Source organism: Histoplasma capsulatum, genomic scaffold, assembly GCF_000149585.1.
Source record: "Histoplasma capsulatum NAm1 scaffold_12 genomic scaffold, whole genome shotgun sequence".
In the NCBI taxonomy this organism is placed as follows: Eukaryota; Fungi; Ascomycota; class Eurotiomycetes; order Onygenales; family Ajellomycetaceae; genus Histoplasma; species Histoplasma mississippiense.
The window spans coordinates 138,870-163,213 of record NW_001813971.1 but is presented as its reverse complement, the minus strand read 5'-3'; the positions used below and the strand labels follow the sequence as shown (position 1 = coordinate 163,213).

The following is a 24,344-nucleotide window of genomic DNA, read 5'->3' as shown; positions in this document are numbered from 1 at the left end:
TCATAGAACAAATAATGGATTTGGCGGCGGATCTGTGCACAGTTATGCAAGTGGAGTATGATGTCTGGAGTGGGCGAATGAGACAGGGTGGCTCCAATCGCAAGGTGATTGTTACGGCGTTGGTGTTGAGATGTCGAGATGTCGAGATGTCGAGATGTCCAGCGTGCTGGGACTCGGTGTGCAGGTTATGCTGACGTAACTTAAGGTCATCTAACTTAGTTAGTTACTCCGTAGGATTCTAATAGTTACTAGAGCTCGATCACCACCCACACGGGACGAACCAATGCAATCCCTCCAAGACCCAACTAACTAGCTTCACTGGATAGAAGAAGCACTCGTGAACATACAACGTGCTTCGTCTACACTAGCATATGAAAGAAAAAGAAAACATGGAAGATAATGAGGTGGAGAAGCTCTAGTTCGTGAGTGAAGGATGTCCAAAAATGAGCCAAAGAAAAGGAAGGGAACCAAATCCGAACGAAATGGTGTGGTGGTATAGGGGGGGGGGGGGGGGGGGGGGGGGATGGGGAACTTTTCCACTGAAAGAAGAAAGTTTCACAAATGAATCTATCTACAATGAAATACGCCATCTTGGAAGGCGGGACAAACACGATAGCAGCGATAAGAACGGTAATAAGAAATTCTCCCCCATCTCTGCAACAACCACACCACGCCTCAGAGGAAAAGCAGTCACCGCACTTGCTCTTTTTCCACCTTAAATAGATTCGTCTCTTTAGTTGCCCCGACGAAACACAAAAACACCCAACTGCTGCACCGAAGCCTAATCGCGACTTATAAGCGAACACCCCAACCCTATTCAAAGGTGGTCAAACCGGCCACAACGAATCTTGATTCACTTCATCGCCGATCGAAGAACCAACTGGTGCGCTTCCCTCCCCCCGAACCTGAACCGGAGCTGGAAGCGTCCTGCGACTGCAGCCCAGAAAGGGTGGGGTTCACGAGCCCGCCGCTTGAGTCAGCTACACCTCCACCGCCGCCACGGAGAGGTTTGGCTATACGTGGGCCGCCAAAGCTGAACGTTCCTGTCTCTGAGGACGGGAGACCACGTGTTGACCCTGCTTTTGCGGCTTCCAGACGTTCCTTGAGGCCAGTGAGTTGTGCTTCGAACCTGTATGTTAAAAATTGAAAGTTAGACACATATACGCGGCTTGACATGGAAATGGGAGACGAAAGAGATCGTACCGATGATTGGCTGCAGTAAGTTTCTCCTGACTATCCTGCAAAAGACTCTCAAGACTCTCAATGCGCTCATTGCGCGCAATGAGCTTCCGTTCCGCAATAGCTACCTCGCGCTTCAAACTCCCATTCTGCTCTACCAGCTGTCGCTGCACGTGCGTCAGCTGCTCCAGATTCCGCTCCAGGAAAGCCATCTTTTTCTGCTGCGCTCTGTTATTTGAAGACTGAAGCACGTTCTTGTACTGCTCGCGCGTCTCGTCGAGGGAGATCTCCAGCTCCACCACTCGCTCGCACCGGTTCTGAAGGTCACGCATCAACGATTTCTTCATGATGTCAAAATCTGCGATCTGCTGCTGGAGTGTTTTGCTGTTAACTGCGGGTCCGCCGCTGCCGTTGGCGCCGGGAGCGCCATTGATAGGCCCCCCACGGGACTGTACCTCAGCAAGAGATTGTCGTAACCGCTCCAACTCCTTGTCCCGTCGTGTTAATTCGCTTCGAAGCTCCTCGACCATTTTGGACTGATGCTCTTCTCGGTCCTCGTACGCCTGACTCAGACGAGTCTTGATCTCTTCCACGTCTTCTTTGCTCAGCCCTTTCTCGAGCACCTCCTCATATCGCCTTTGGAGACATGCGATACGATCCTGAAGCTCCACCCGTTTGTTGTCCGGTAATTCTTGGTAGTCGCTTCGGTGATTCACTGTCAACTCCGCCTGGCGAACGAATCCTTGAGCCTCAATAAGACTTGCCCTAAACTCAGCCAGGTCGTCGGCTGCAATCGGATCCCCGGCAGCGTTGGATGCCTGCAGCGCTTCCACCCGGTCTACAAGACTCTGGATCTTGCGCTCATTGTCAGAGAACACGTTCATTCCCAGATCGAACCCAGCCATCATTTTCGCCATGCGCTCGGCCTTTTTCTTATCCTTTTCATCCAGAGCAGCGCTGGTTTCCCTGGCGCTCATTCTAACATCGAGAAGTTGTTGTTTCAGTTCGTCGAGTTCTGCTGTGAGTTCAGCGTTGGCCTCCTTCAGCGTGTCCATGGTAATTGACGCCTCCTTGCTTTCATATGAGACCTTCTCCAACTGCATCCGCAGTTCGTTGACCTCGGCATTAAGTTTCTCATTATCTTTACCCGTCCGGATCGTATTTTCCTTAAGGAATTTTAACTCCTCCTTCTTCTCTATAAGATCTTTTTCCGTGTTGGCAATATGCGTCTCCTTCTCTGAAATTTGATCCTGCAGTTCATTCTCCCGTCGTAAGAATTCTTCCCGCTCGTCTTTCTCAAGTAGGATGCTAGGCGTGCTGGAGCGTTCGCCAATCCTTGAATCAGGCCTGCTGGGGGTCTCTGATCTTGAGACATCCTTTTGTAGGCGAGACGGCGTCCCGGGCCGAGGAGTCCCCCGCAGTTCGGCCCTCATGTTGCTCAGCCCATCAGAGGATCTAGCAGGAGTCCACCGTTCCCTCGGTACCGTCTCCCCAGTCCGCCAGATGTGTACCTCCGACTCAAGCGCATTAATATAAGTTTCAAAAGTGACAACCTGGGCCTGGGCTTTTTTAAGCAGCATTTTAAGCTCTGTGGGACTTAACTCCGCGTTAATCTTTGCCTTGTTCTTAATTGCTTTGGCCCGTACTCCGAAACGGAGCGTACTTATCGTTTCAGCATCGTTGTAGCTGCTTGGGGAACAGTTGATAATCAAAGTCGTCCGCGAGTTACCACCCAAACTCTCCTGCAGGATCCGCGTAAGCTTCGAGTCGCGGTAAGGGATATGTGTCGATTTGCCATCCGTCAGTGAATTGATGACCATCCCTAGCGCGCTCAAACTTTTGTTGATCTTCTTGGCTTCCTCCAGCGTCTGGCCGCTGGCGCCTGTTTTACCGACCTTTTCACTACCTGCAAGATCGACGAGGAATAGCTGGCCGCTCTTCGCAGAGCCCGTTTCCACGTTCTTCTGCGTGATAGTGATGACGAAAATCGAATGGGACCGCGAAGACTCCTGGTTCATATTGGTTGCAGCTACGGCCCTCGCCGCATCGCCCCTGCGCATGACTTCGTAGACCTCCTGCACGCTGGAGACGTAAATTTCCAACAGGCCTTTGACGTAAACACCACGCGACTTCTCTTCGTGGATGGGGAGGTTGTCGTTATGTGGCACCAGCAGATCCCTAATGCGCTCCATATAGATTTCCATATAGCTTACGCGAACGGTATACTCGATGTTTCCCGGGCTAGCAAGGATGCTCGCAAACATCTGTTCCACGATACGTGGGATAATGCCCTTACCTACTTCATCGTCGATATCCGAACCCATCATCGTGTAGGATTTTCCGGCACCAGTTTGTCCATAGGCGAAGACGGTTCCATTATAGCCATTCAGGATGTCGTCGACGGTGGAGCGGATGGAGAAATCAAAGACGTCCTGTTGTTTGGAGTCCATTCCAAAAACACGGTCGAACGTGAAGGCCCCCGCGGCCTCTTTTGACTATTGTTCCAAAAGTCGGACGATTTAGTTTGTGCCTGAGGACAAGGAACAACAGGGTGGAAAGGAAAGAATAAAGAAGCAAAAGTCTCAAGCTTACATTGATCTTGCATGTGTCATCACTTTCGAACTCAACAATGGGCTCCCCTCCACTGGCAAGTTCGACTTTGTTCTGGGGCCGGAATCTGGCAACAACTGTATTGATGTATGAGCATGATCACTGTATATGTTGAGGGAATAAGCGAAAAGAAAAATGTAATAACGATAATAACAATATTATCAACAATATCAACAATAGTGTTGATGTCATACCCTTGATGGTGTTGGTGCTGCCCGACCCGCTCGAACTGTGTGCGAATGTCAGCAACCAGAAAGAATAATTGACATTGGCAGATATATGGCAATGAGATTCCGTGTAAGGGGCTGGCATATTGGAGAAACTGTTTGTGGTTTACATACGCCATGGTTGCTCAACTATAGGCACTGGACCGTCACCGTTCACCGTTCTTTCACACTGGTAGGACGAAAGCAAAAACGAAAGCACTGAGCCCACGAAGGGCAGGGTGCAAGCGTATCCCCCCAAACTAAACTATTGAGCGATGGTCTCAGTGGAGGACAAGTGGTGGTGGTGTTGGAGGAGAGGACTGAGGTGGCTGACAGGGAGAGTGTCTAATGAGCCAGGGCTCGAGTTAGGTTGGCTCTTGACGCGTTAAAACCGTGTCGTGAAAGAGCAGAGAACAGGCACAGCGGAGATGCGTGGGAAGTGCCCCGCGGCATGGATAGCGATAGAGAGGTGTGTAGATTGGGCGAGGCGGTCGTACGCTGCGTAAAGTTAATGTGCTAACTAGAGGATGTTTTTGCCAGGCTATTAATAAGGCTACACATGGCTTGGCATCACCGTCTTATCCAGACATCACAATCTGAAACACCTCAGGGGATGCAATTTAATATTGTGGTAGTTATTTAGATTATCGGATGTATGTCCATATGTTTTGTGTCGAAGACTGCGCAACAAGTCGTCCTCTATTAAACAGACTCTTCTATACATTTTGCTCCTCCATTGTGCTGGGCGGCCTGGGTGCCACTGATGATATCGACAACGCAATATTTTCTTACTATTAAACTATTCCCCTTTCCCTTACGAGCTTGGATTTTCAAATGTTTCGACACTCACAAATCCCACTCCTGCGATTCATTGTTGTTATTGTTATTGTCATTGTTGATGTTTTAAAAAAAAGACATGTAAACAAACTTTACCTGGTTGCACTAAACTCTAAAAAACCATAATGTAATACGCGACGGAACATACCCAAGCCGTGGGATGGCAATGTTATTATGGTGATTGTAGACCATATAACATAAATGATTGGCGATATACAAGTACCTTATCGCTAACTTGATTAAATTGTCTCTAAGGTACCATCCAGTGAGTGGGAGTAAAGTATCAAGCGGCCAGAGTTTGTATGTCTGTAAGCCTATGGCGAAATATTTATCAATTCAATTACAATTCAACTATTTCCCGCTGTTCAGTATTTATATAGGGCAATAAACAAGGAAAATATAGACTGATTAGAGAAGAGCTAGGCTATGGGTTGGAAAAAAAAGTGGACAAGAGGAAGAGAAGATACCGATGGTTATATATGTGGAAGAATAAGCAGCAGCGCCAGAACCCCATGCTGAGAAAATATGGAAGCCTCGAGTTCAGGAGGCAAAGAGGAACAGGAAAAATTAAAAAATGCAGCAGAAGAAGAAAAAGTCAGACAAAAAGGCAATCGATTCAATAACAAGGTATCAATCAAACATCATTTCCATTGCCATGCATTTTATGACAAGAGGAATAAAAGGAGAGAAGGGATAATGCGGCAGTGATGGAAGTGCCAAAGAGAGGGGAGGTAGGCACAAGAATTGCCACGGTGCGGTGGTAAAATATTGCTAAAAAAAATCATCCACAAGTCATGATCAAGTTGCAATGCTACGGTCCATCGATCCAAGGGTACTGGCGGAAGCGTTGAGTCGATAGGTTTCGGATATTAATCTTCCCAGCTCTTCTCTACTGTTTCCCGTACTCGTTTCGTATATTCGCGGCGGTTGTCCTTGTAGAGATTGGACGCTTCCACATTGGCTGGTGACGATGTGTTGGGGTCGTTAAGCAAACTGGATTGAACAGAATCTGATTAGGATTGATTTCTCTCGGCAGGAGGTAGCATTGAACTAGGAAATATTTTCAGCGAACAATACCTTTGGATACTGGTTAAGATAGCAGCAACGTCATATGTTGGACTCCAGCGGTTCTGCAATATATCCAAACACAGCTCCCCGGTGCCGTAAACGTTTGGATGGAACATCTGGCTGACGAATTTCACTCCAGGGGGCTTGTTTGGGTATTGTTCTTCAAAGTGCATGACGAGGCGGAATGTGCCATCTTCAAAGGGAGTGTCCGCCGGACCGATAATGACGGCATTCCAAGTCATGACATTATCTGCGATAGGAGAGGCGGAGACACCAGCCGGGGGGTCTGTTTGCATACGCTATCCAGAGAGACGTGAGTTAGTTGGGAAAATCCATGTTAGCTAAAATAAATGGAAGATAGTACCTTGAAATCCCGCATCAAGCGGCGGCGAGCAGCGGTGGACATGGCGAGGGTACAGAATCAAAAGTGTTTGATATACCCAGGAAGTTTGTAGGCTGCAAATGGACAGAAACGGTGTTCAGAAGCGGTAGAATGAAGTGGAAGGAATCGGAAGGAGGCTTGATCGGGTTGAGGAGAATTGACGAATGGGACCACAGCAACAACAATGTAGCGAGTAGTCAGGTAGAGGAATCAGGGATCGAAGTGAAGGGTTGAGGTTTGTTTAAGTTGCACGAAAGATGGTTTACGGTATACACTCAAACGGACGGTTATAAGCTGGGGATGGATGGATAAAAGGTACAGCAACACGGTGGATGATGACAATTAAGGTGCGTACAGAAGAGTCGACCTCGCTAAGTAAGCCACCAGACCTCGTTATGTAATCAGATCTAGCTAGTGCAGCCCGTGCACCTACAGAACTCTTAAAATATATAAATAATGTAATAATTTTCAATTAATTGAAAATTTATTAAAAATCAATTGAATATTAAAAACTATAAAATATAAAATATTTTTAAATATAATATAATAGTGATAATATATATATATATCTAGTGGTTATATGCAGTGGCGTTGATGGCTGAGTGACTGCGCCTCTGCATATAACCTGGTTATTGTGAAGGCTCGGGTTCGAACACGCCGTAACCCGACCCACCTATATCTAGCTACCAAACTAACTTAGTTAAGTTAGTCGGATAACTAAAGCCATTGAAGCTTCTCTGTTTATATAAGCCGATCTTGGCTGCCCCGCGATCACATGCGCCTTCAGAGCTCCATCACAGAACCAACTAAATTGAAAATCTCATCTCAAAAGCCAACTTCAGGCGAAAGCTTGGTGTTCTGAGCAGGTTGACCCGTTACTATTTTAGAGCTATATTTTTCCCAGCATTCCCTCCTTTTCTATAATTTTTCGCAGCGTCTTTGTTGCCTATATACTCGCCCTCTACCCCACGACGACCAGCCGTTGGATTCCGAGTTTCTCAAAACTAGGTCAAGTCAATTATGCTGGAATCTTAGCCTTCTGAGGACAATGAGCTGGCGAGGCTCAGGGTAATCCTTACTCTATCTATTACCAGCCCGGTATCCATAATTCCCGCTACATTGCTAATCACCACCGTCGGACCTGCCTCCTTCAAGACGCATTGTTATAAAAACTGAATTCTGGTGAGGTATCCCTCACGGCAGCTATGGGGAAACCTCCGGCTGTGATCATTATTGCGAGGTTAGTTGGTGCCGATTTGTAGTTTACTTACTTTCCGTTCTCTTTTTGCTACCCAACTATTGCTGTAAGGGGGCATTTTTGCTGATTGAGCCTCAGGCACGGTGCTCGGTTGGATGCGGTGGACAAACAGTGGCATTTAACATCGCCCACACCTTACGACCCTCCTCTTACATATGGTGGTTGGAATCAAGCCCGTGCACTCGGTATTCGGATACGGGACCTTCTTCGAACTAGAGAAAAGTTGGTGCGGCTGGGCACGAATGGCGGCGAGGAGAGCCAATTGAGTAGAAAGCAAAGAATAATTATCCACACTTCACCCTTCCTCCGCTGTGTACAAACCGCTATCGGAGTGAGCGCGGGTATGAGGCTTAGCAAGCATTCTCCTCTTGACTGTAGTCAATCTTCACAAAACAAACATCGTCGATTGCATTCAGGCTCCCCCGCCGCTCGAGGCAGCGATTCCAACCAGCTTTCGGCTATCCCAGAACCGAGCATTGGCCTTGCTCTCTCCAAGCTAACCCCCGAGTCGCCTAGCACACCTGTCCCGAAATACAAACTTCGACTTGACGCATTTCTTGGGGAATGGCTCACGCCAGACTACTTCGAGCATATTTCACCTCCCCCGGGTTCTATGATGATGATTGCCTGTGCGAAAGCGGAACTTTTGCGTCGCGGTGAACCAATCGAAGCTGGTCTTGAGGCTGACGGGAAATCAATGTTCGGCAACTTCCCGGGAGGCTGGATTAACCCGTTTGCCAGCGGCGCGGCAAAACATCAAGAAGCCGAATCCGGTGATGGAAGTGAAAAGAATAGTGGAGCTTTCAAGCATGGGGCGCCCAAGACTTATGAGCTTGCGCACAGGAATCGCTCTGGCAGCTTCGATACGGGCGCAAATGGTGGTATGAAGCCATCAGGAGCTGGAATTTCGAAAATCGCAGCAGATATCCCAGCAGGCTATCCGGGATACGTACCTCCCATCCCAACTTATGCTATTTCGCCATCGGATCCGATTCCTACGGGCTACGTATCCCATGCTCGTGACGCCTGCATTGACATTGATTCCCAATGGGATAGCATGCGCGATCCTCAAAATTGGGGCAGTGGGGGGGAATATGGTGAAGAATGGAGCGCGATGCATCAGCGATTCCGCAATGGACTCAAACATATGATAGACTGGTACAGATCTGAAGGTCCGGGAACAGCTGATCCCTCTAATGCGATTTCAAAGGAAGGGGATGCCATGGAGACAGTTTTAATTTTAATATCTCACGGAGCTGGTTGCAATGCGCTGATTGGTGCATTAACGGGTCAACCAGTTCTGCTTGATGTCGCCATGACTTCGTTGACTATGGCAGTCAGGAAGCCTGAAACTGCAGAGCATTCTGGGCAGGGAACCGCAATTGTAGCGACTTCCAAACAAGACTCTCCGCCCAAGGAGTTAGCAGACGAGTATGAGATGAAATTCGTTTCGTCGACGGAGCATCTCCGAACGACCGCCAATTCTTCCCATGCGCCCCAGGCGTCCTCGCCGTGGGGCTTCCCAACCTCCAGCTCCGCGTACCACCGCAGGTTCGTGTCTACTTCGGGCTCCACCAAACCTCAGGAAAATTTCACTATCGGGGATTCTTTGACTCGAAAACAAGGCAATTCAGAGGCAACATCCCCGCCGTACTTTTGCAGCAGTTCTGCAAGCAAATCGCCATCCTCCGGTCTTTGGGGCGCTGGGTCAAGTATTTCAGCCGATCGAACTGAATCAGTAGACGATCTGGTTCCCAATTTCGAGGATCCAAAACCAATATCTGCTTCGAGGGAAACGGCAAGTCCGCGGCCACAGGTCTCATCGAGATTGTTATCCCAGCATGGTCTATGGGGTAGCGTCTCGACCCCTGAACGTGAGCTACCGATAAAACGCCGATGGACGATGAGCGAGCGGAATATATGAGAATAAAATAGATTATTGGTGTTTATTTATCCTTCTTAATTCTAATGGTTTTATTTCGGGCACCACTCCTCTTCTCACATAATTTTTCCTCTTGAGGTTATATTTCGGGAACTGCTCGATCTCGGGTATTATAACTTGCTATTTGTTTGTTTTTTGCATCTTCTGCGCTATATGTGTGGAATAGGATAGTACCAAAGTCCGGTTTTCTTACTCAATGACGAGTCTTCTTTTCCATTCCCCAGGTTTTGCATTTTCCGACGGGCGTAATTACCCCAAGCTATTATGCATTTTTCGGTTCTATAAAAGATATGCTTTTCTGTTGACTGGCGGGAGTTTAATTGGAACTCATTTGCTGATTACTCGGTTCGGGATATATCTTTATTTATTAATGCCACGAATAATGAATGAAATGATATGATCATGTACCTGTACTGCTGCATAACCATAACGTATGATTATGCAATATCTATGTCAATTGAAATATTGCGATCAAGGCTCACCCCGCTTGTATAACAGAGAAATCACCGATTTGGTGAAAATGACTCAACATGGGGATGGTTCTATCGACTCTGGAATGAGATTATTGTGAATGAATGAACCAATCTCGGAGCTAACAGTCGCAGCGGAAGCAATAATAGTAGCAAGAAAGATACAACAAATCCAAGTGTGTGTGACATTGAGAAAAACCAACTCTGTTGGTGGACGCTTGCTCCCGGATTGCATAGTTTGGCGGTTTGTCGGATGAACAGGAGAACTCTTCCTTTGAAACTCCCACTCTCAGTCTGCGTGTCAATAAAGAAATCAGAGCTCTCTAAGCAATTTTAGATAGACCAAGAAATCCCACAGCACATCGAACCTAACACGCTGAATATTGAATCCATCAATATCACGATATACGATGTCGCCCACCGAGGAGGCGGGGCTCTCCACCACCTACGACTGCGGGCGAACAGGGCCGCCAGACCTCCGCCTGCTCCATTACAACGACGTCTACCATGTCGAGTGAGTAAGATACTCCTCTAATTGCATCATTTACATTACAACGTAACCTCCTCAACTCAAACTAGAGCCGGCTCTGCAGAGCCCATCGGCGGAACCCCGCGCTTCCAGACCCTCATCAACTACTACCGCAACCACCCCAGATTCGCCAACCTGCCGCCGCTACTCACATTCTTCTCAGGCGATGCTTTCAACCCCAGTCTCGAGAGCTCTGTTACGAAAGGACGCCATATGGTGCCATTCCTCAACCAGGCCGGCACCGATGTTGCATGTATTGGGGTGAGTGAATATACTAAATGTTGATCATTGTGTCTGAACTAATGGAATTTCATTTATTAACAGAACCACGATCTGGACTTTGGAGTTGAGCAATTTCAGCATCTGAGGAACCAGTGCAAGTTTCCATGGCTGCTGGCGAACGTGCTTGACCCTGCGCTGGGCGACGGGGTGCCGTTGGCCAATTGTCTTAAGACGTGCATGCTGGAGTCCAACGGGGTGAAAGTTGGAGTTATTGGACTTGGGGAGAGGGAGTGGTAAGAGGAAAGAGAATAGAAAACAATTACCATGCTCTTCTTCATAGGTTTATTTTGATACAAATGACTGACACATCGTAAGCTGACAACTTTTCTATTTTTAGGCTGGATACAGTCAACGCGCTTCCACCTAATATCATATACAAATCCGCGTCAGAAACTGCAGAGGAACTAGTGCCCAGCCTGCGCGCACAAGGTGCTCATCTCATCGTCGCCGTGACCCATCAGCGAGAACCGAACGACAACAAATTGGCGACCAGGACCCCACCAGGCCTCATTGATATCATACTAGGCGGCCATGACCATTTCTACGGACACAGCCTCATCAATTCTACACATGTACTCCGCTCGGGAACGGATTTTAAACAACTAAGCTACATCGAAGCATGGCGGAAGACGGACGATAGCGGGTGGGACTTCTCCATCACCCGCCGTGACGTGGTTCGAGCAATACCGGAGGACCCGGCAACAGTAGAGCTGGTGGACAAATTGACCTCAGCACTGAAGGCAAAACTCCAGAAACCAGTCGGCTACACAGCGAACCCGCTGGATGCGCGGTTCTCGACTGTGCGGAGGAAGGAGTCTAACCTTGGCAATTTTGTATGTGACCTGATGCGGTTTCATCATCATGTGGATTGTGCGATGATGGCATCAGGAACTATTCGTGGGGATCAGATATATCCTCCCGGACCTCTGAGGGTGAAGGATATTCTCAGCTGCTTCCCCTTTGAGGACCCAGTGGTTGTGTTACGAGTGACGGGGCGGGCGCTGAGAGCCGCATTGGAAAATGGTGTTTCCCAACTACCAGCTCTCGAGGGACGTTTCCCCCAGGTGTCAAACATTCAATATGGATACTCACTTTCTGCACCAAGTGGATCCCGCATTGTGTTTGTTAAATTAGGGGGAAAGGATCTCGAGGATGAAAAACTGTACACGCTCGCGACACGCGGTTACATGGCGCGGGGGAAGGATGGGTATACGGTTCTCCTTGCAAAGTCCGAAGGTGGGGAAGTGGAAGAGATCATCTCTGAGGAAAACGGGACTCTGATCAGCACTATTCTCCGACAGTATTTCCTCAGTCTCAAGGTACTTGGCAAATGGAATCGGCTAGGCCCCAGCATGCATCGTCACTGGGACTCCGTGAATGAACGCTGGCACGGGCCTGGCTGGTTGGAAGCCACCTCCCCGCTTGCCTCTCCAGAAAAGCAGCCCGAGAAGCGAATCTCAAACCCAACCATAAGCGGCAATGCCAGCCCACCAAGATTTTCCAGCTTCCAATACAATCCACGACCCAAACAACAACCGGGTAAAACACAGGATCAGGTCTCACGCCGGGACCAGCCGGATGACATTGGCAGAGACAGTATCAGCGAGGATGAGAGCACCATGGATTCTGAATCCGACTCAGAACCTGAGGTGTTAAGTTGGCCATGTACCTATGTAACAACGGCTGCTCTTTCTGTCGAGGATGCAGACCACAGGGAGATAGTGGCTCGACAATTCGTCCGAAAATGGCAACGGAAAGCCGGACTTAAACCTGACAAAATACAATTAGTGGACCGCGTAACGGACGGATGTTCGCCAGCGTGGACACGGGCTATTGCTCCAGTGGTGGAAGGAAGGATTGTCCAGGTTGATAGGGAACAAGACTGAAGGAAAGTTAAACTCGAATTCAAGGGGCGGAACGATGGCAGAGTCAACGCGTTTGGAACGGGTACGGGTTGGGCTTGAGTCTGGATATTGACTTTTTTTTTTTTTTGTATCAAGATATTGAAATGCACAGGTCGGAAAATAAGAAAAAAGAAAGAGAAAAATAAAAAAGAAAAGAAAAATTAGGTCTTGGCTAGTGGGCATTAATCGGGATGAAGGCAAATGCCAGATCGGAATAGATTGCACAGTCTCTACATCTTGATTTTCACTTGATTGTACAGACCACAGTACATCACTTTATTGTTTCAGTAGATAGTTATTCTAGTAAACAATTTAAAAACCAGTTACCAGACTCTTGGAATATTGCCGTCGTCTACGGAAAACCTTCACCACGGTTGAAGAAGAATATGAGGGATAATAATCATCAGAAATAGCATCTTCAACTTTTCCTTTGCAGCACCTGGGACCTATTAGGGTTCGCACCATCCTGGACCATCCTGGGCCATCCAGCGCCCGCAGCCCTGCATCAATCCCCCCCATTGGCATCAGCGTATGTTGCTTGTGCTGGATACCTTCGGCACTGCCTGAACAAACTCCCCAGCCAATGTCGATAGAGCTGTGGCAACAAGCCCAGATGATGTTACGTTGTGGCTCCCTGGCCGCATACTGATGGCGCAGATCCCCCGACTCCCAAGGGCATAGTCTGTGCTGATAGACTCATAGTGTGCGCAGTAATCGTCTCAGCCGGACGATTGCGACGGTTAAATTTTCTTTGTCTGCCTGCCAGGCCTATCACAGCCCGCACAGTCGGTTTAAAGTTGTGGGATGTCGCCCTTGCAAAGTTGGAAAAGGCAATCCTGACATGGATTTCATGGATTTCATGGATTTCATGGATTTGAGTCTCTTCGTCTGGAGATCGAACGCCCCCTCAGGCTTCAAGCCCTGGGGACATCCGACTACTGTGTAATCTGTACATCACTCACAGCCCGTGGCGCTGCAGACCCAACCTGGGCCCAACCAAAGCCAAACCCTTTCTTCTGGTGGAACTTGCGCAGGCTAGTTCAACTCGACTGACTCCGGGAGCCTATGAAATAGCAGTCCATCGTTTCGGGGCGAACGCCGCCGCTACGGTGATGACATGGGCCTGTTCTAAACAAAAGCTAACTGAATTGCCCGCCATGAATTCAAAATCCCCCACTGCAAAGTCGATTCCTTCAAGTGACGAGTGATCAGATATTTATTAGCTCGCCTCGCATCCGCCGCAGATTCCAAAGACGGCTTTGGCCGCCCTCCGTCTATCGCCGCCCTCTAAGTCATTTCCCACCATCTTTCCGACATCTCTCCCTGATAAGAAATCACAGCACACACACACACACACAAAAAAAAAAAAAAAAAAAAAAAAAAAAAAAAATCAATCAATCAATCAAACCAAACCAAACCAAATTCTCTATTTTTGACTTCCTGATATTATTTTAATTTCTAGTATTTGTTCTTAGCCTTCCGATTTCGAAGCGAAGTTTGGTCTGCGCGCATCACGATGGAGTTGGACGGCGAGAGGGTTTCGGACCGCAGCAGAGTCGAGGTTGACGAAGTACGGCCTTCCTCATAACTCGTCCGGCTTTTGTCGTCCATTAATTTGAGCTTGGATGAATATATGCATGCTCTGAATCACACTCCTGGGAATGTTCGCTGATATCAGCTTGAGGCAGTCTTCTGCGGAAAACAGAGCAACACTGAGCGAGGAGCTGTATGCTACCATTGTTTTTGTTTTCATCTCGAACTTCCCATTTTCCTTCCATGTAAAAAAAAATAAAAAAAAAAAAAAAAAAAAATCTATATCTACACTGGTGACCCTTCTTCTCATCGTATCAATCAAGGCTGGACTTTACCGAATCTCTCCACTCCTCCATTGTCCACTACGAATGGAAAAACGGTAGACGGTATCGAGAGGGAAGTGCGTAAACCGTTTTCGTATTTTTGGCCCCCGAAATTACCATCCAAGTTTGCCGGCATCTAGCGATTGGTGGTATATTTATCTGACGCTGACGAGACATATATACAGACTACAAGTTCCCCAATGACGAACGGGAACAAGATCGACTCAACCTCGTCCATTATGCGATTTACTATCTGTGCGATGAGAAATTGTTCATGGCGCCGTTCAACCCGGACGGGAAGAGAATTTTAGATACAGGAACGGGAACGGGCAAGTGGCCGATTGAAATGGGTACGGATGCGGGAATATTTAATCCGCAGCTGCTATTTTTTTTTTTTTTTTAAGTCAAGTTCCGCGCGCTGCTAACTCGTGTGTGGTTTTGCAGGGGATCTATATCCCTCAGCAGAATTGGTGAGCATTTCCATATGGGCAATTTTTCGGTATTTTACTAGGAAAGAAGAGCCTGTTGAAACGAATTAATTGCATAGACTGGCGTCGATTTAAGTCCGATACAGCCGCGATGGTGAGGAGCAATGTTTTTTTTCATAGCCCTTCTGTGATATTTTCCAGAGCTAACCCTAAGGCAGGGCACCGCCGAACGTCAAATTCATAGTCGAGGATATCGAGGAAGATTGGATAGAAACAGAACAATACGACTTCATACACTGCCGGTATTTGATGGGATCTATCAAGGATTGGCCACGATTGGTGAAAAAGTATTATCAGTTGAGTTAAAACCTAACCATAGGATAAGTGATATGCGTATCGTTCCTTTACTTATTTAGTTATTGAAAAAATTAGACATTTAAAGCCAGGCGGCTGGGTGGAATTCAAAGACTCAACATCCACCATATTTTCTGAAGATGGCAGCGTCACGCCTGACTACAAGGTGGGCGAAATGCTTCGGAATCTGAGGCTGGCATCGGAGAGAATAGGCATAACCATGGATCATGCCCCGTCACTGAAAGGCTGGATGGAACAGGCCGGATTTACAAATATCGAGCAGCGCACAATGAGGTTACCGATAGGCACGTGGCCAAAGAATAAACGCTTGGTGAGAACACCACATTCTCATTTTCTGTCCCACGTTCTCTCTCGATGTGGTCCTAGTCTAACTGTAAACGGTCCCGGCAGAAACTCATTGGGGCAATGATGGCGTCACACTATCTCGAAGGGGTGGAGGCATTCACGCTCATTCCATTTACGGAGATACTAGGCTGGACCACAGCGGAGGTTGACGAACTGAACGCGCAGGTCCGCGCTGCTGTGCAGACGAAGGGAGTCCATCCATTGCATATCTAGTGAGTGCCTGTTTTTAGCATTGATTCCTGTCTGCCCATCGTGGTGATTTTTCATTTTCTTCTTCTTCTTTTTTTCTTTCCCAAAACTGATATCGAGGCAATAGTTATGTCGTCTGGGGTCAAAAACCCGAAACATAAGCAGACATGAATGAAGTTCTCGTGTACAAAGTGCGTACGTACTTTTTACATACAACAGCTCTCTGAGAAAACAGCCAGCGGTCACTGCATGAATTTATTTTGTCTCCGGGGTCCGCTCTTTTAAACAATCGGCGTTTGTATTGCTGTTTTCACGATGGGCATGGTTCAATCGTTTTCATTTCACTGTCAGCATATGAGAAGGCGCATTTCGCAGCTTACTTTTTTCTTTGTTCCCCTTCATTCATTTTGCTCCCCTGCCTTGGGGATGTTTGTAATGATTTGAGCATCACCAATATAATTCCACATCAACCGTTAAAACAAGTTGCGCAATTTTAAGAAAGAGAGAGAAGAGCGGAAGCAGAAAAGGATTCATCGCTTCATCCGCGGTCGGTTGAACAACCTCTCAACACATGGACGAAAGAATCCCGACACTCCATATTCCTAGCGAGCTAGCACTATTTATTTCTCGCTGCAGAAGCATTTGGCAACAAACAACGTCAATTATCCTGCTGGATATGAGGGTTACCAGGGGTAGGCATTAGCTTGACCTGATTGCTGGCGCCATCTGGCTTGCAAGAATGAGCATTTTGAAGCCGAGGGAGGGGCCCGTGTTGTTCTGGGTTCAGGGATTATTAGGTGGTGCGGATGGCTGTGTTGTGCATAGTTTTTACGTCGCTTTCATGGGATAGTGATGAATTCGGGTTCTTGGCATCCCCGCAGCACATACGGAGTACGGATTACAATGTACTGTACGGAGTACAAACACAGAGTAACACGTATTATGATTATCTGGCTGATCTACATCCGTGTCGAGTGTTGGAGTTCTCACCATATTGACGCAGTCTACAGGCTCCCGAGCCCTAGGGTGAATGACATTGAAAGCGTTGTAATAATTTGAGTTCGAGTCAGTGATTTGATGAAAAGTAAACTAACGGGCCAGGGCAGCGAACGCCCTGGGACACACCGTGCCCAAAACCCCGCTCGACCTCTGACTGGTGGGAGATGTCGTTTTATTGGTGCTGTACCGAGTCTTTTGCTCCGAACTGTTGGGTTGTGAATTTACTGTCAAATCTTGCAATTTCCGCTAAAACAAAGCTAAATCGCGCTGCATCCGCCGCTCGCTGATTGGAGCCATGGGATGAGACTTCCGGGTCAAGGGGACAAACATGCACAGTGGATGTTACAGTACCAATCTCCCGGGATACCAACAGCAAGTCACTTATCGATGCCTTCTCCATACTATTTCGTTTGGACAATTGCTCATAATAAGGTGCTCAAAGTCATCATTGAATCAAAAGTGACTGATGAGTAAACCTCGTCGTCTGGCATGCACCGCCCCATCGCGCCAAATCTGCTTCCCACCCTGTTCAACAACAGCCTTCTTACGGAGTAGGTTGAGGTGTGACCCGCCCGGCCCATCCCAGAGCAATGGGAAGGCCTGGGCCCATATTTCGTTAGCCATTGCCTGTGCCGCCACCAGTCGGCCTAGCGGCGGTGGGACGGGATGCGGAAACATCTATGCCCCGGATGAACCAATGCAAACAATGACAAGGAAATAACCTCACCAGCCGTGATGATGGGGAGGCAGTAACCATGATATCGGGTGACAAGTTCTAAGTCCGGCAAACATATTTGGATGGTATTCCCTTTCAAGCTTTCTGTAGCTCTTTAGCATGGCGGTATCCAGCAAACCTGCCTTCATGCATTGAGAGAAAAAGGCGTAGAAACGAGAAGCCATTGCGTATTTCTGTTCACAGCGTTCTTGGAATATGTGGCGCAAGTTGAGCTTGGTGGATGCAGGTCTAGATGAAGAGGCCAATGCTATTTTCTTGGAATGTGAGAATATCTGCTTCAAGAGGAACGCATGGATGGAGCAATGGTAAGGGTACTGGAGGCTGATGCACACTATCTATCAATCTGCAAGTCGCAGTGTGCCGTTTTCAGGAGCAACGCTCTGGTACCTTAGCTTAATGGTAGTTTGAGTTTCGAAGTTCTGTAAAACGACGGAAGCCTGTTGTTTGCCAAGGATAGGAGACATGAGTTCTTCATGGATACGAAAGACGCGGATCAGTTGTCTGATATGCCGCGGCCGCATTTGTTTACAGACGGAGTTTCAGAGAAATCATTTGTATATGACCATACTTTCTTTAATTCGCTTTGGTTTTTTCTTTCTTTCTTCACTCACTCTCGCTCTCTCTCCCCTTTTTTTTTCTTTTTTCTTTTTTCTTTTCTTTTCTTTCTTTCTTTCCTTTTTTTTTTTTTTTTTTTTTTTTTTTTTTTTTTTTTTTTGGTTCTTCATTTTGTTTTTCTTTTTGATGCTGACTCTTTCTATCACAAGCTTTGATACTTTGGAAAGAAACTTCAAATCTTCCATAGTGCACATTATTAATGAACCTCTATTTTCTATTTCACTGCGGATAAAGTCAAATCATTGATGATATGGCATACGCTGCGTACATACCCAGAGAGAAGCATCCATTCATAGATAAGGACGATTAGGCAACTCAATGTTATCCATGTCGACAACTCAATAATAGAGTCTAGTCTTCAAGCTTATATAGAGATACATAGAAGCTGGACAACCGACCTCGAACTTAGAAGACCAAAAATACACATTATGTTGTGCGAATGATAAGAGATCTCATGGGAACATTGTAAACCATTATTTATGAGAGTATGAATGAGAAAACAATTCTGGGCTCAAAGAGCATACACATCATCCGTTTGAAACGGAAAATCATTACTCTGCATGTGCATGCGTGTTGGGCGCTCTTTAGATGTAGCATCGGAGGAATTCATGACCAGCATCTACGAATATGGCATATCTTCATATCTGCAGAAGGAAACAAGCCAGAGATGCTGTCGATTTTGAGGTTTCCAGAGGGAGCGATACAGCAATACGAGGGGTAAACTCGTCAGTGGAAAGAGGGCTTTGTTATGGAAGCATTTTCCAACAAAGAACTGTACTGAAGCTTGGGTTAGGAGAAACGGTCCAGAGGAACCAAAGATGACAGACCATATCCGTCAGTGCCGAACGAGGTATGCACATTTATAACAAACTGATCCTGCTGGTGCTAGGAACCGCTTCCTTAAAGTGGAAAAGTTTTCAGTTTGATAGTTAGAGATGGTTGTGTTCCAAGGTTGGCTTATCGATCACGTGAATATGTTTTCTAGATCACGTGGTGATAAGTATTCAAAAAAAAATTAGAACTTGTTAAAACTTCTCAACCGACAGTTAGGAAGGAAGAATATCCTATTACATGCAGGTCTGAGGTGCTCCAAATTGGATTAGAGGTGGTGAAACAGCACATCGATCTGTCATTTAATTGCCATGCCTATCGACACTGAGACGACCTCTGCTCCGGCGCAGTCCCTATCAAGTTCTCTGGAAACCCTCACCGCGACGTTCTCAAGTGCGCTCGCATCCCTCCCGACCTCCCTGCCACACGAAGATGTTTCAGGGAACAATGCATCCATATTACCTCCTCTGGATGGTATCTCACTTCTCGACACAAAGAACGAAATATTCCTCTCCTATCTTCAAAACCTTATCTTTGTGATGCTTCTACAACTGAGGAAGTTGCCCATGAGGAGATCAGGGGACGGAATGAATGGTGAAGGAAAGGGGAAAGTCACGGATGCACCTCCATACAGTAATGTTGTGAAAAAATTGACAGAGCTGCGGGTGTTTTTAGAACGTGGTGTGCGACCATTGGAAGGCCAGTTAAAATATCAGGTTGATAAGGTGCTAAAGGCAGCTGATGATGCCGAGCGAAATCAACGAGACACTGTGTTTAAACAACAACGGCTCCGGAAAGGAACACAAGAACCGGGAGATGAAGATAATAGTGGAAACGGAAGCGAAAGTGAAAGTGGATTAGGAAGCGACTCTGACAGTTCTGAAGACAGTGATGAAGACGAAGATGTTGATGAATTGGCGTACCGACCTAACGTAGCTGCATTCTCACGGGGAACCCGAGATCAAGAGAAATCGAAAGTTCCGAGTAGGAGGGATGCCGGTGATGGTATCTATCGGCCACCCAAGATAAAACCCACAGCCCTCCCAACTACGACGCCAGATAGTCGCGAGCAAAAACGAAGCCGTCACACCGCCAAATCTGCCGTCATTGACGAATTCGTATCGGCTGAGATGTCCAGTGCACCCGTTGCAGAGCCTAGCATTGGCACGACGATCAGGGCTGGAGGAAGGATGGTGCGGTCCGAAAGGGAGAAGGCGAAGGAACTCGAAAGGCGAGCATATGAAGAGGGCAACTTCGTGCGACTGCCCAAGGAGAGTAAGAAGGAACGACAGGCGAAGCGCGGAGAAGGCCGCCCGGCTGGCTACGGTGGCGAGGATTGGAGAAGCCTGGGTGAAGGGGCAGATAGAATCGAACGACTTACGCGTCGTGGTCGAGATAGTGGCAGAAGCACTGCCCTGGACAAGAGCCGGAAGAGACGGGCTACGGAGGATGGCCCGAGAGGCGATGGCATAAATATTGGCGCGAATTTTGAGAAGCGCCGGCGGAAGATCGGGAGCTGGAAGCGGTAGCGTTCATTCCTGTATCATCTGAGCATCTGCCTCTATTCTATTATTCCCCACCAATGGAGTTGATATATATCCGGCAATTGAATGTCTAATTTGCATATCCCGAGTCGTAGAGGACGTCTTGCCAGAATACTCTTGAAATCACAACAGCACACTTGCACGGCTGACATGGCCGAATGGTTTTGTTAATAGGAAGCGCGGTTTGAGACTGGAGAGAATCACAGTCGATTCAAGAATCATTTCTTTGCTGACCTCCCTCAGCGTCGTCTCGGCCATTTCAGCCGGGCCCTTTAATCCTACAGGCACACTCTTAGATCATAGAGACCACACACTCTCTCTAGTACCAAGGCGGTCGAGAGCTCAGCTCCATTTTCTCGCTAGCGCATCACTCTTCCATTATCTTGCCAATCATGCCGCCGTTTCGGATATCCATTTTCCGATCTAACTCACAGTCGTACCTCTCATGTTGACCAGCACGGCCATCTGAAAGCCGCAAGTCATCGCTGATCCAGTTTGGGATGTTTTGACGTCTAAATCCCCGATCTGAGATTGTTGGCCTACCGGGAGAACGACAGAGACCGACGCAAGAAACGAGGATTTCATGTCCAGGGCCGCCCTTTGGCAAATCTGGTGAACGGCGGTTGAACGTCAGGTCGTTTTCTTTAACGGATATGATATTCCCGCGCAACTAGCAAGATTGCCAGCGCGGATCTCGCGGAACAGTCCCCAGTTCATTATGGGGAAATCTGTAAATATTACTGTGGCCGCAGTAGCATTGCCGGAGAGATCGTAGCCGAAAATCCTTTTCAGGAGCCATTCAGGGATCAAGGAAAGGCAGGTTTCTTGACCGAAGATGTTGGACGTGAGGATGGTAGCTACGACGATATTGATCTATTGATCTATATGCCTGGGCGAGAGAGGACATCGATTCCCGCTGCACTAGAGATTACTACAGATTCGAGAGCTTCAGTGGCGCTCGCAACACCCCGACTACTATCACACGTTTTCCTTTGGAGTTCTTTCCACCAATATTTTCAGTCTGCTAAGTTGGCCCCGAACTGATTTCGGTGACGAAATTGAGCTTTTTAGGATCCCCGCAAACGCCTGCGGCGGCAATAACGCCATCAAAAATTCCACACTTGGCTCCATAGTTGTTGTGATACATTCACCCTCATTGTTTTTGTCAATATATTGGATTGGCGTTTTGCATACGGTCTGCCGCTCGAGATCGCCATGCCTCCAAGTACTATCGATCTTCGTTTTAATTTGTGCTTGAGTGGGATATACACTGTTCCATTTTATGGCTGGGAGGAATTGGAACATGAGACTCGGAATCCGCAGTGCAGAAGTGAGTTTACTATCTACCATGGAACCTTTCAGTTCGACGGGCAGAGAATTTTAATTCCCGGATTTATATTAAAGCTGTGCACTCCGGATACCATCCAACTTTCTCCTACTTCATTCTGGCCTCCAAAGTTTTCACATCAAACCCATGACCAACGCAATGTGATGCTATGGAATACCGGTGAAACTGACATCGATAACGGCGATGTGAGGGGGCATTTTCCTTCTCGGAGCAACTGGTGGTAGAGGAATAGGGGCGAAGGCGAAAGCGGGGTTATCTATCCGAAAAGATAAAAGAGGTGGATGCATTGATACACTTGTGTTTAATTGAATGCTTTGTATGCTCCTTTATTGCCAATCATGGTCGATCAACGGATCCCGCTTGTTTGGCAGTGTGGATAGCACGCAGAAATTCAGCCTGCATAGTTGACAAATGTCAGAATTCTAAAATATCCTGGTAATCCATTGTGTCATGTCTAAGGATACAACTCAAACAAAGTAAATTGTATAACTTGAATCAGGAGTATATCGCCCATATCCGCCCCAATTCCAAGTTGTTGATTTTATGTCATTTTTATCCTGCAACGAGGCCCCGTACTTTAGGACATCTACGATTGTGCATTATTTCCACTAAATCCTTCTACGTTATGAAAGAGACTCTAATAGCCTACATGCAATACCATTGGCAATTCTATTACTAACTCCACTGAGCGGTTATGATAGGTTGTGAACATTTTGATTGCATTTCCACTAGCTGTCTAGATGCCGGCTAATTAACGATATCCTTTTGATTTTGTCGTTTAGGTTGTTCATCTGTTCTTCCCACCTCTGCCCCCAGTATCCGACATGCTCGTAATATTAACTCACTTGTTGTAGCGTCTATTGTTTACAACCATCTATTTAGGCGCAAGATGATCACACTTGATAGAGTTCACGTCTGCATGGACATCCCTTAAATAGGCTGGTGTATCCTTGACACCCGGAGCCAGCAGGTGCCTCACATAGCTGCCGGAGCAGTCGGTCGAACTGTCGATTGGGATAGCGGAAGAATTGAGTTAGCGGAAGCGTTAAGAGGGCTTAGGATGTATATAGAATAGTTGCTTTTGTGGGGAAATCCTCCATTGAAATGAGGGTGATGTAGATAAGTCAGTTGTTAATACAAACCTATAGTATGCACAAGATGTTTGGAATGGTACGAAAATCCAGCCAGATGTCAATTTACTACATGGTGGAAAGGGTGATCAGGTTAATAAATCTTAATATCGATAAAGTAAGACGGTAGAAGTTAAAGGGGACAAAAAAAGAGGGGCTTACTACTGGTCGGACTTTGCGTAGCACTTCCCTTCATCAAGCCGAACACCACCATTTTTGCTATTTACCTCTGGATAGAGGGTGAGCTGGAACAATCTCCTTCGTCAACTATGTGCCACACAATGCCTATGGGAAATAGAAAATAGAAAATATTCCAGCTTCATTGAGCGACGGCAAGCGCCAAAGGAAGAGAAGTAGAATGAAGGCAATCGGGGCCTTACAGGGTCCTCACGCTTGTGAAGTGTAGCGCCAGAGCAAAGCGGAATGATGGAGGATAAAGAAGCGAGGGTGAACGCTGCTGCTGTGAGATAATGCATTTTAGCTAGCTGTGGTATTGGTTCGAGTGTTGTCTTGCGGGAGGATTTGTGATATAAAAATAAAGCGAGATTTGGATTCCTTGTGGCCGAGAAGTCAGCCATAGCTATAGAAGCGAACCCTTCGCCGATTAACAAAAAGGAAAAGAAAAGAAAGAGGGACGCGCGATCGCCTCCAATAGACGAATGACAGGTCCCAGACGGAGCGGGGGCTGATTGGGATTCTATGTGACAAATGAAGAAGATGTTGGATTTTGTCTCTTAGGGACTGAAGCGAAGAGTAGTTATCCAGATGTTTTTTTTTTTTCCTTCTACATTGCACCTGCATTAGCCCCTATGAAATTAGCAGGTAGCTTCCAATATCCCACTTGATGAGGGAGGGAATAAAGTCAAATAACCGCCCTAACTCTGCTCTCCATTAATAATGCGCGATCCTTTGATTTGTTGATTGTTGGAAGCAACCATTATTCACATCACGTTACACAGATTGGCACATTCGTTATAATGAACCAAAACAATAACAACAGATTGCTGTCAAGAGACCAAACACCAGCAGGTACCAGACCTTTTATATGCACTTTCAAGAGCAGTGACCGGAGAAAAAGAATCCCCTTCTTTGGTCGGCGGGAGTCGAGTACGGCTCGCGAGTTGACTAACTGTCCTTCACGCAGTTGTCAATAGTTGGAAAACAAAGAAAATGGATTTTTCGGAGTGTGAGTTAACTAACCATAACCATTTCCCAACCCAACAATCAACATAACTGCTTGAGGGGAAGGAGGAGCATGCGGAATTCCTGTTGCAGACCAAA

General features: G+C 47.1%; 6 protein-coding genes across 6 annotated transcripts; 4 read left to right on the top strand and 2 right to left on the bottom strand.

The window, feature by feature from the left end:
* Nucleotides 1-858: 858 nt before the first annotated feature.
* On the bottom strand, nucleotides 859-4,135 carry HCAG_08619 (kinesin heavy chain; the record flags this gene model as incomplete). Its single annotated transcript, XM_001536248.1, has 5 exons — nucleotides 859-1,129; nucleotides 1,204-3,674; nucleotides 3,772-3,866; nucleotides 3,984-4,018; nucleotides 4,131-4,135. The coding sequence occupies 5 exons, from the start codon at nucleotides 4,133-4,135 to the stop codon at nucleotides 859-861; spliced, it is 2,877 nt and encodes a 958-aa protein (XP_001536298.1).
* Nucleotides 4,136-5,701: 1,566 nt separating this feature from the next.
* On the bottom strand, nucleotides 5,702-6,306 carry HCAG_08618 (ubiquitin-conjugating enzyme E2 2; the record flags this gene model as incomplete). Its single annotated transcript, XM_001536247.1, has 3 exons — nucleotides 5,702-5,825; nucleotides 5,910-6,199; nucleotides 6,265-6,306. The coding sequence occupies 3 exons, from the start codon at nucleotides 6,304-6,306 to the stop codon at nucleotides 5,702-5,704; spliced, it is 456 nt and encodes a 151-aa protein (XP_001536297.1).
* Nucleotides 6,307-7,487: 1,181 nt separating this feature from the next.
* On the top strand, nucleotides 7,488-9,464 carry HCAG_08617 (conserved hypothetical protein; the record flags this gene model as incomplete). The annotated part of the gene is made up of 2 exons (XM_001536246.1): nucleotides 7,488-7,522; nucleotides 7,619-9,464. The coding sequence occupies 2 exons, from the start codon at nucleotides 7,488-7,490 to the stop codon at nucleotides 9,462-9,464; spliced, it is 1,881 nt and encodes a 626-aa protein (XP_001536296.1).
* An 898-nt stretch (nucleotides 9,465-10,362) lies between these two features.
* Nucleotides 10,363-12,649, top strand: HCAG_08616 (conserved hypothetical protein; the record flags this gene model as incomplete). The annotated part of the gene is made up of 4 exons (XM_001536245.1): nucleotides 10,363-10,466; nucleotides 10,532-10,742; nucleotides 10,806-10,996; nucleotides 11,101-12,649. The coding sequence occupies 4 exons, from the start codon at nucleotides 10,363-10,365 to the stop codon at nucleotides 12,647-12,649; spliced, it is 2,055 nt and encodes a 684-aa protein (XP_001536295.1).
* Nucleotides 12,650-13,250: 601 nt separating this feature from the next.
* HCAG_08615 (predicted protein) lies at nucleotides 13,251-15,884 on the top strand (the record flags this gene model as incomplete). Its single annotated transcript, XM_001536244.1, has 11 exons — nucleotides 13,251-13,285; nucleotides 13,370-13,609; nucleotides 13,742-13,776; nucleotides 14,143-14,237; nucleotides 14,356-14,393; nucleotides 14,524-14,600; nucleotides 14,709-14,873; nucleotides 14,968-15,022; nucleotides 15,170-15,298; nucleotides 15,384-15,636; nucleotides 15,717-15,884. 11 exons carry the CDS (start codon nucleotides 13,251-13,253, stop codon nucleotides 15,882-15,884), a joined length of 1,290 nt encoding a protein of 429 aa, XP_001536294.1.
* A 3,468-nt stretch (nucleotides 15,885-19,352) lies between these two features.
* Nucleotides 19,353-20,570, top strand: HCAG_08614 (conserved hypothetical protein; the record flags this gene model as incomplete). The annotated part of the gene is made up of 1 exon (XM_001536243.1): nucleotides 19,353-20,570. The coding sequence occupies one exon, from the start codon at nucleotides 19,353-19,355 to the stop codon at nucleotides 20,568-20,570; it is 1,218 nt and encodes a 405-aa protein (XP_001536293.1).
* Nucleotides 20,571-24,344: the final 3,774 nt, after the last annotated feature.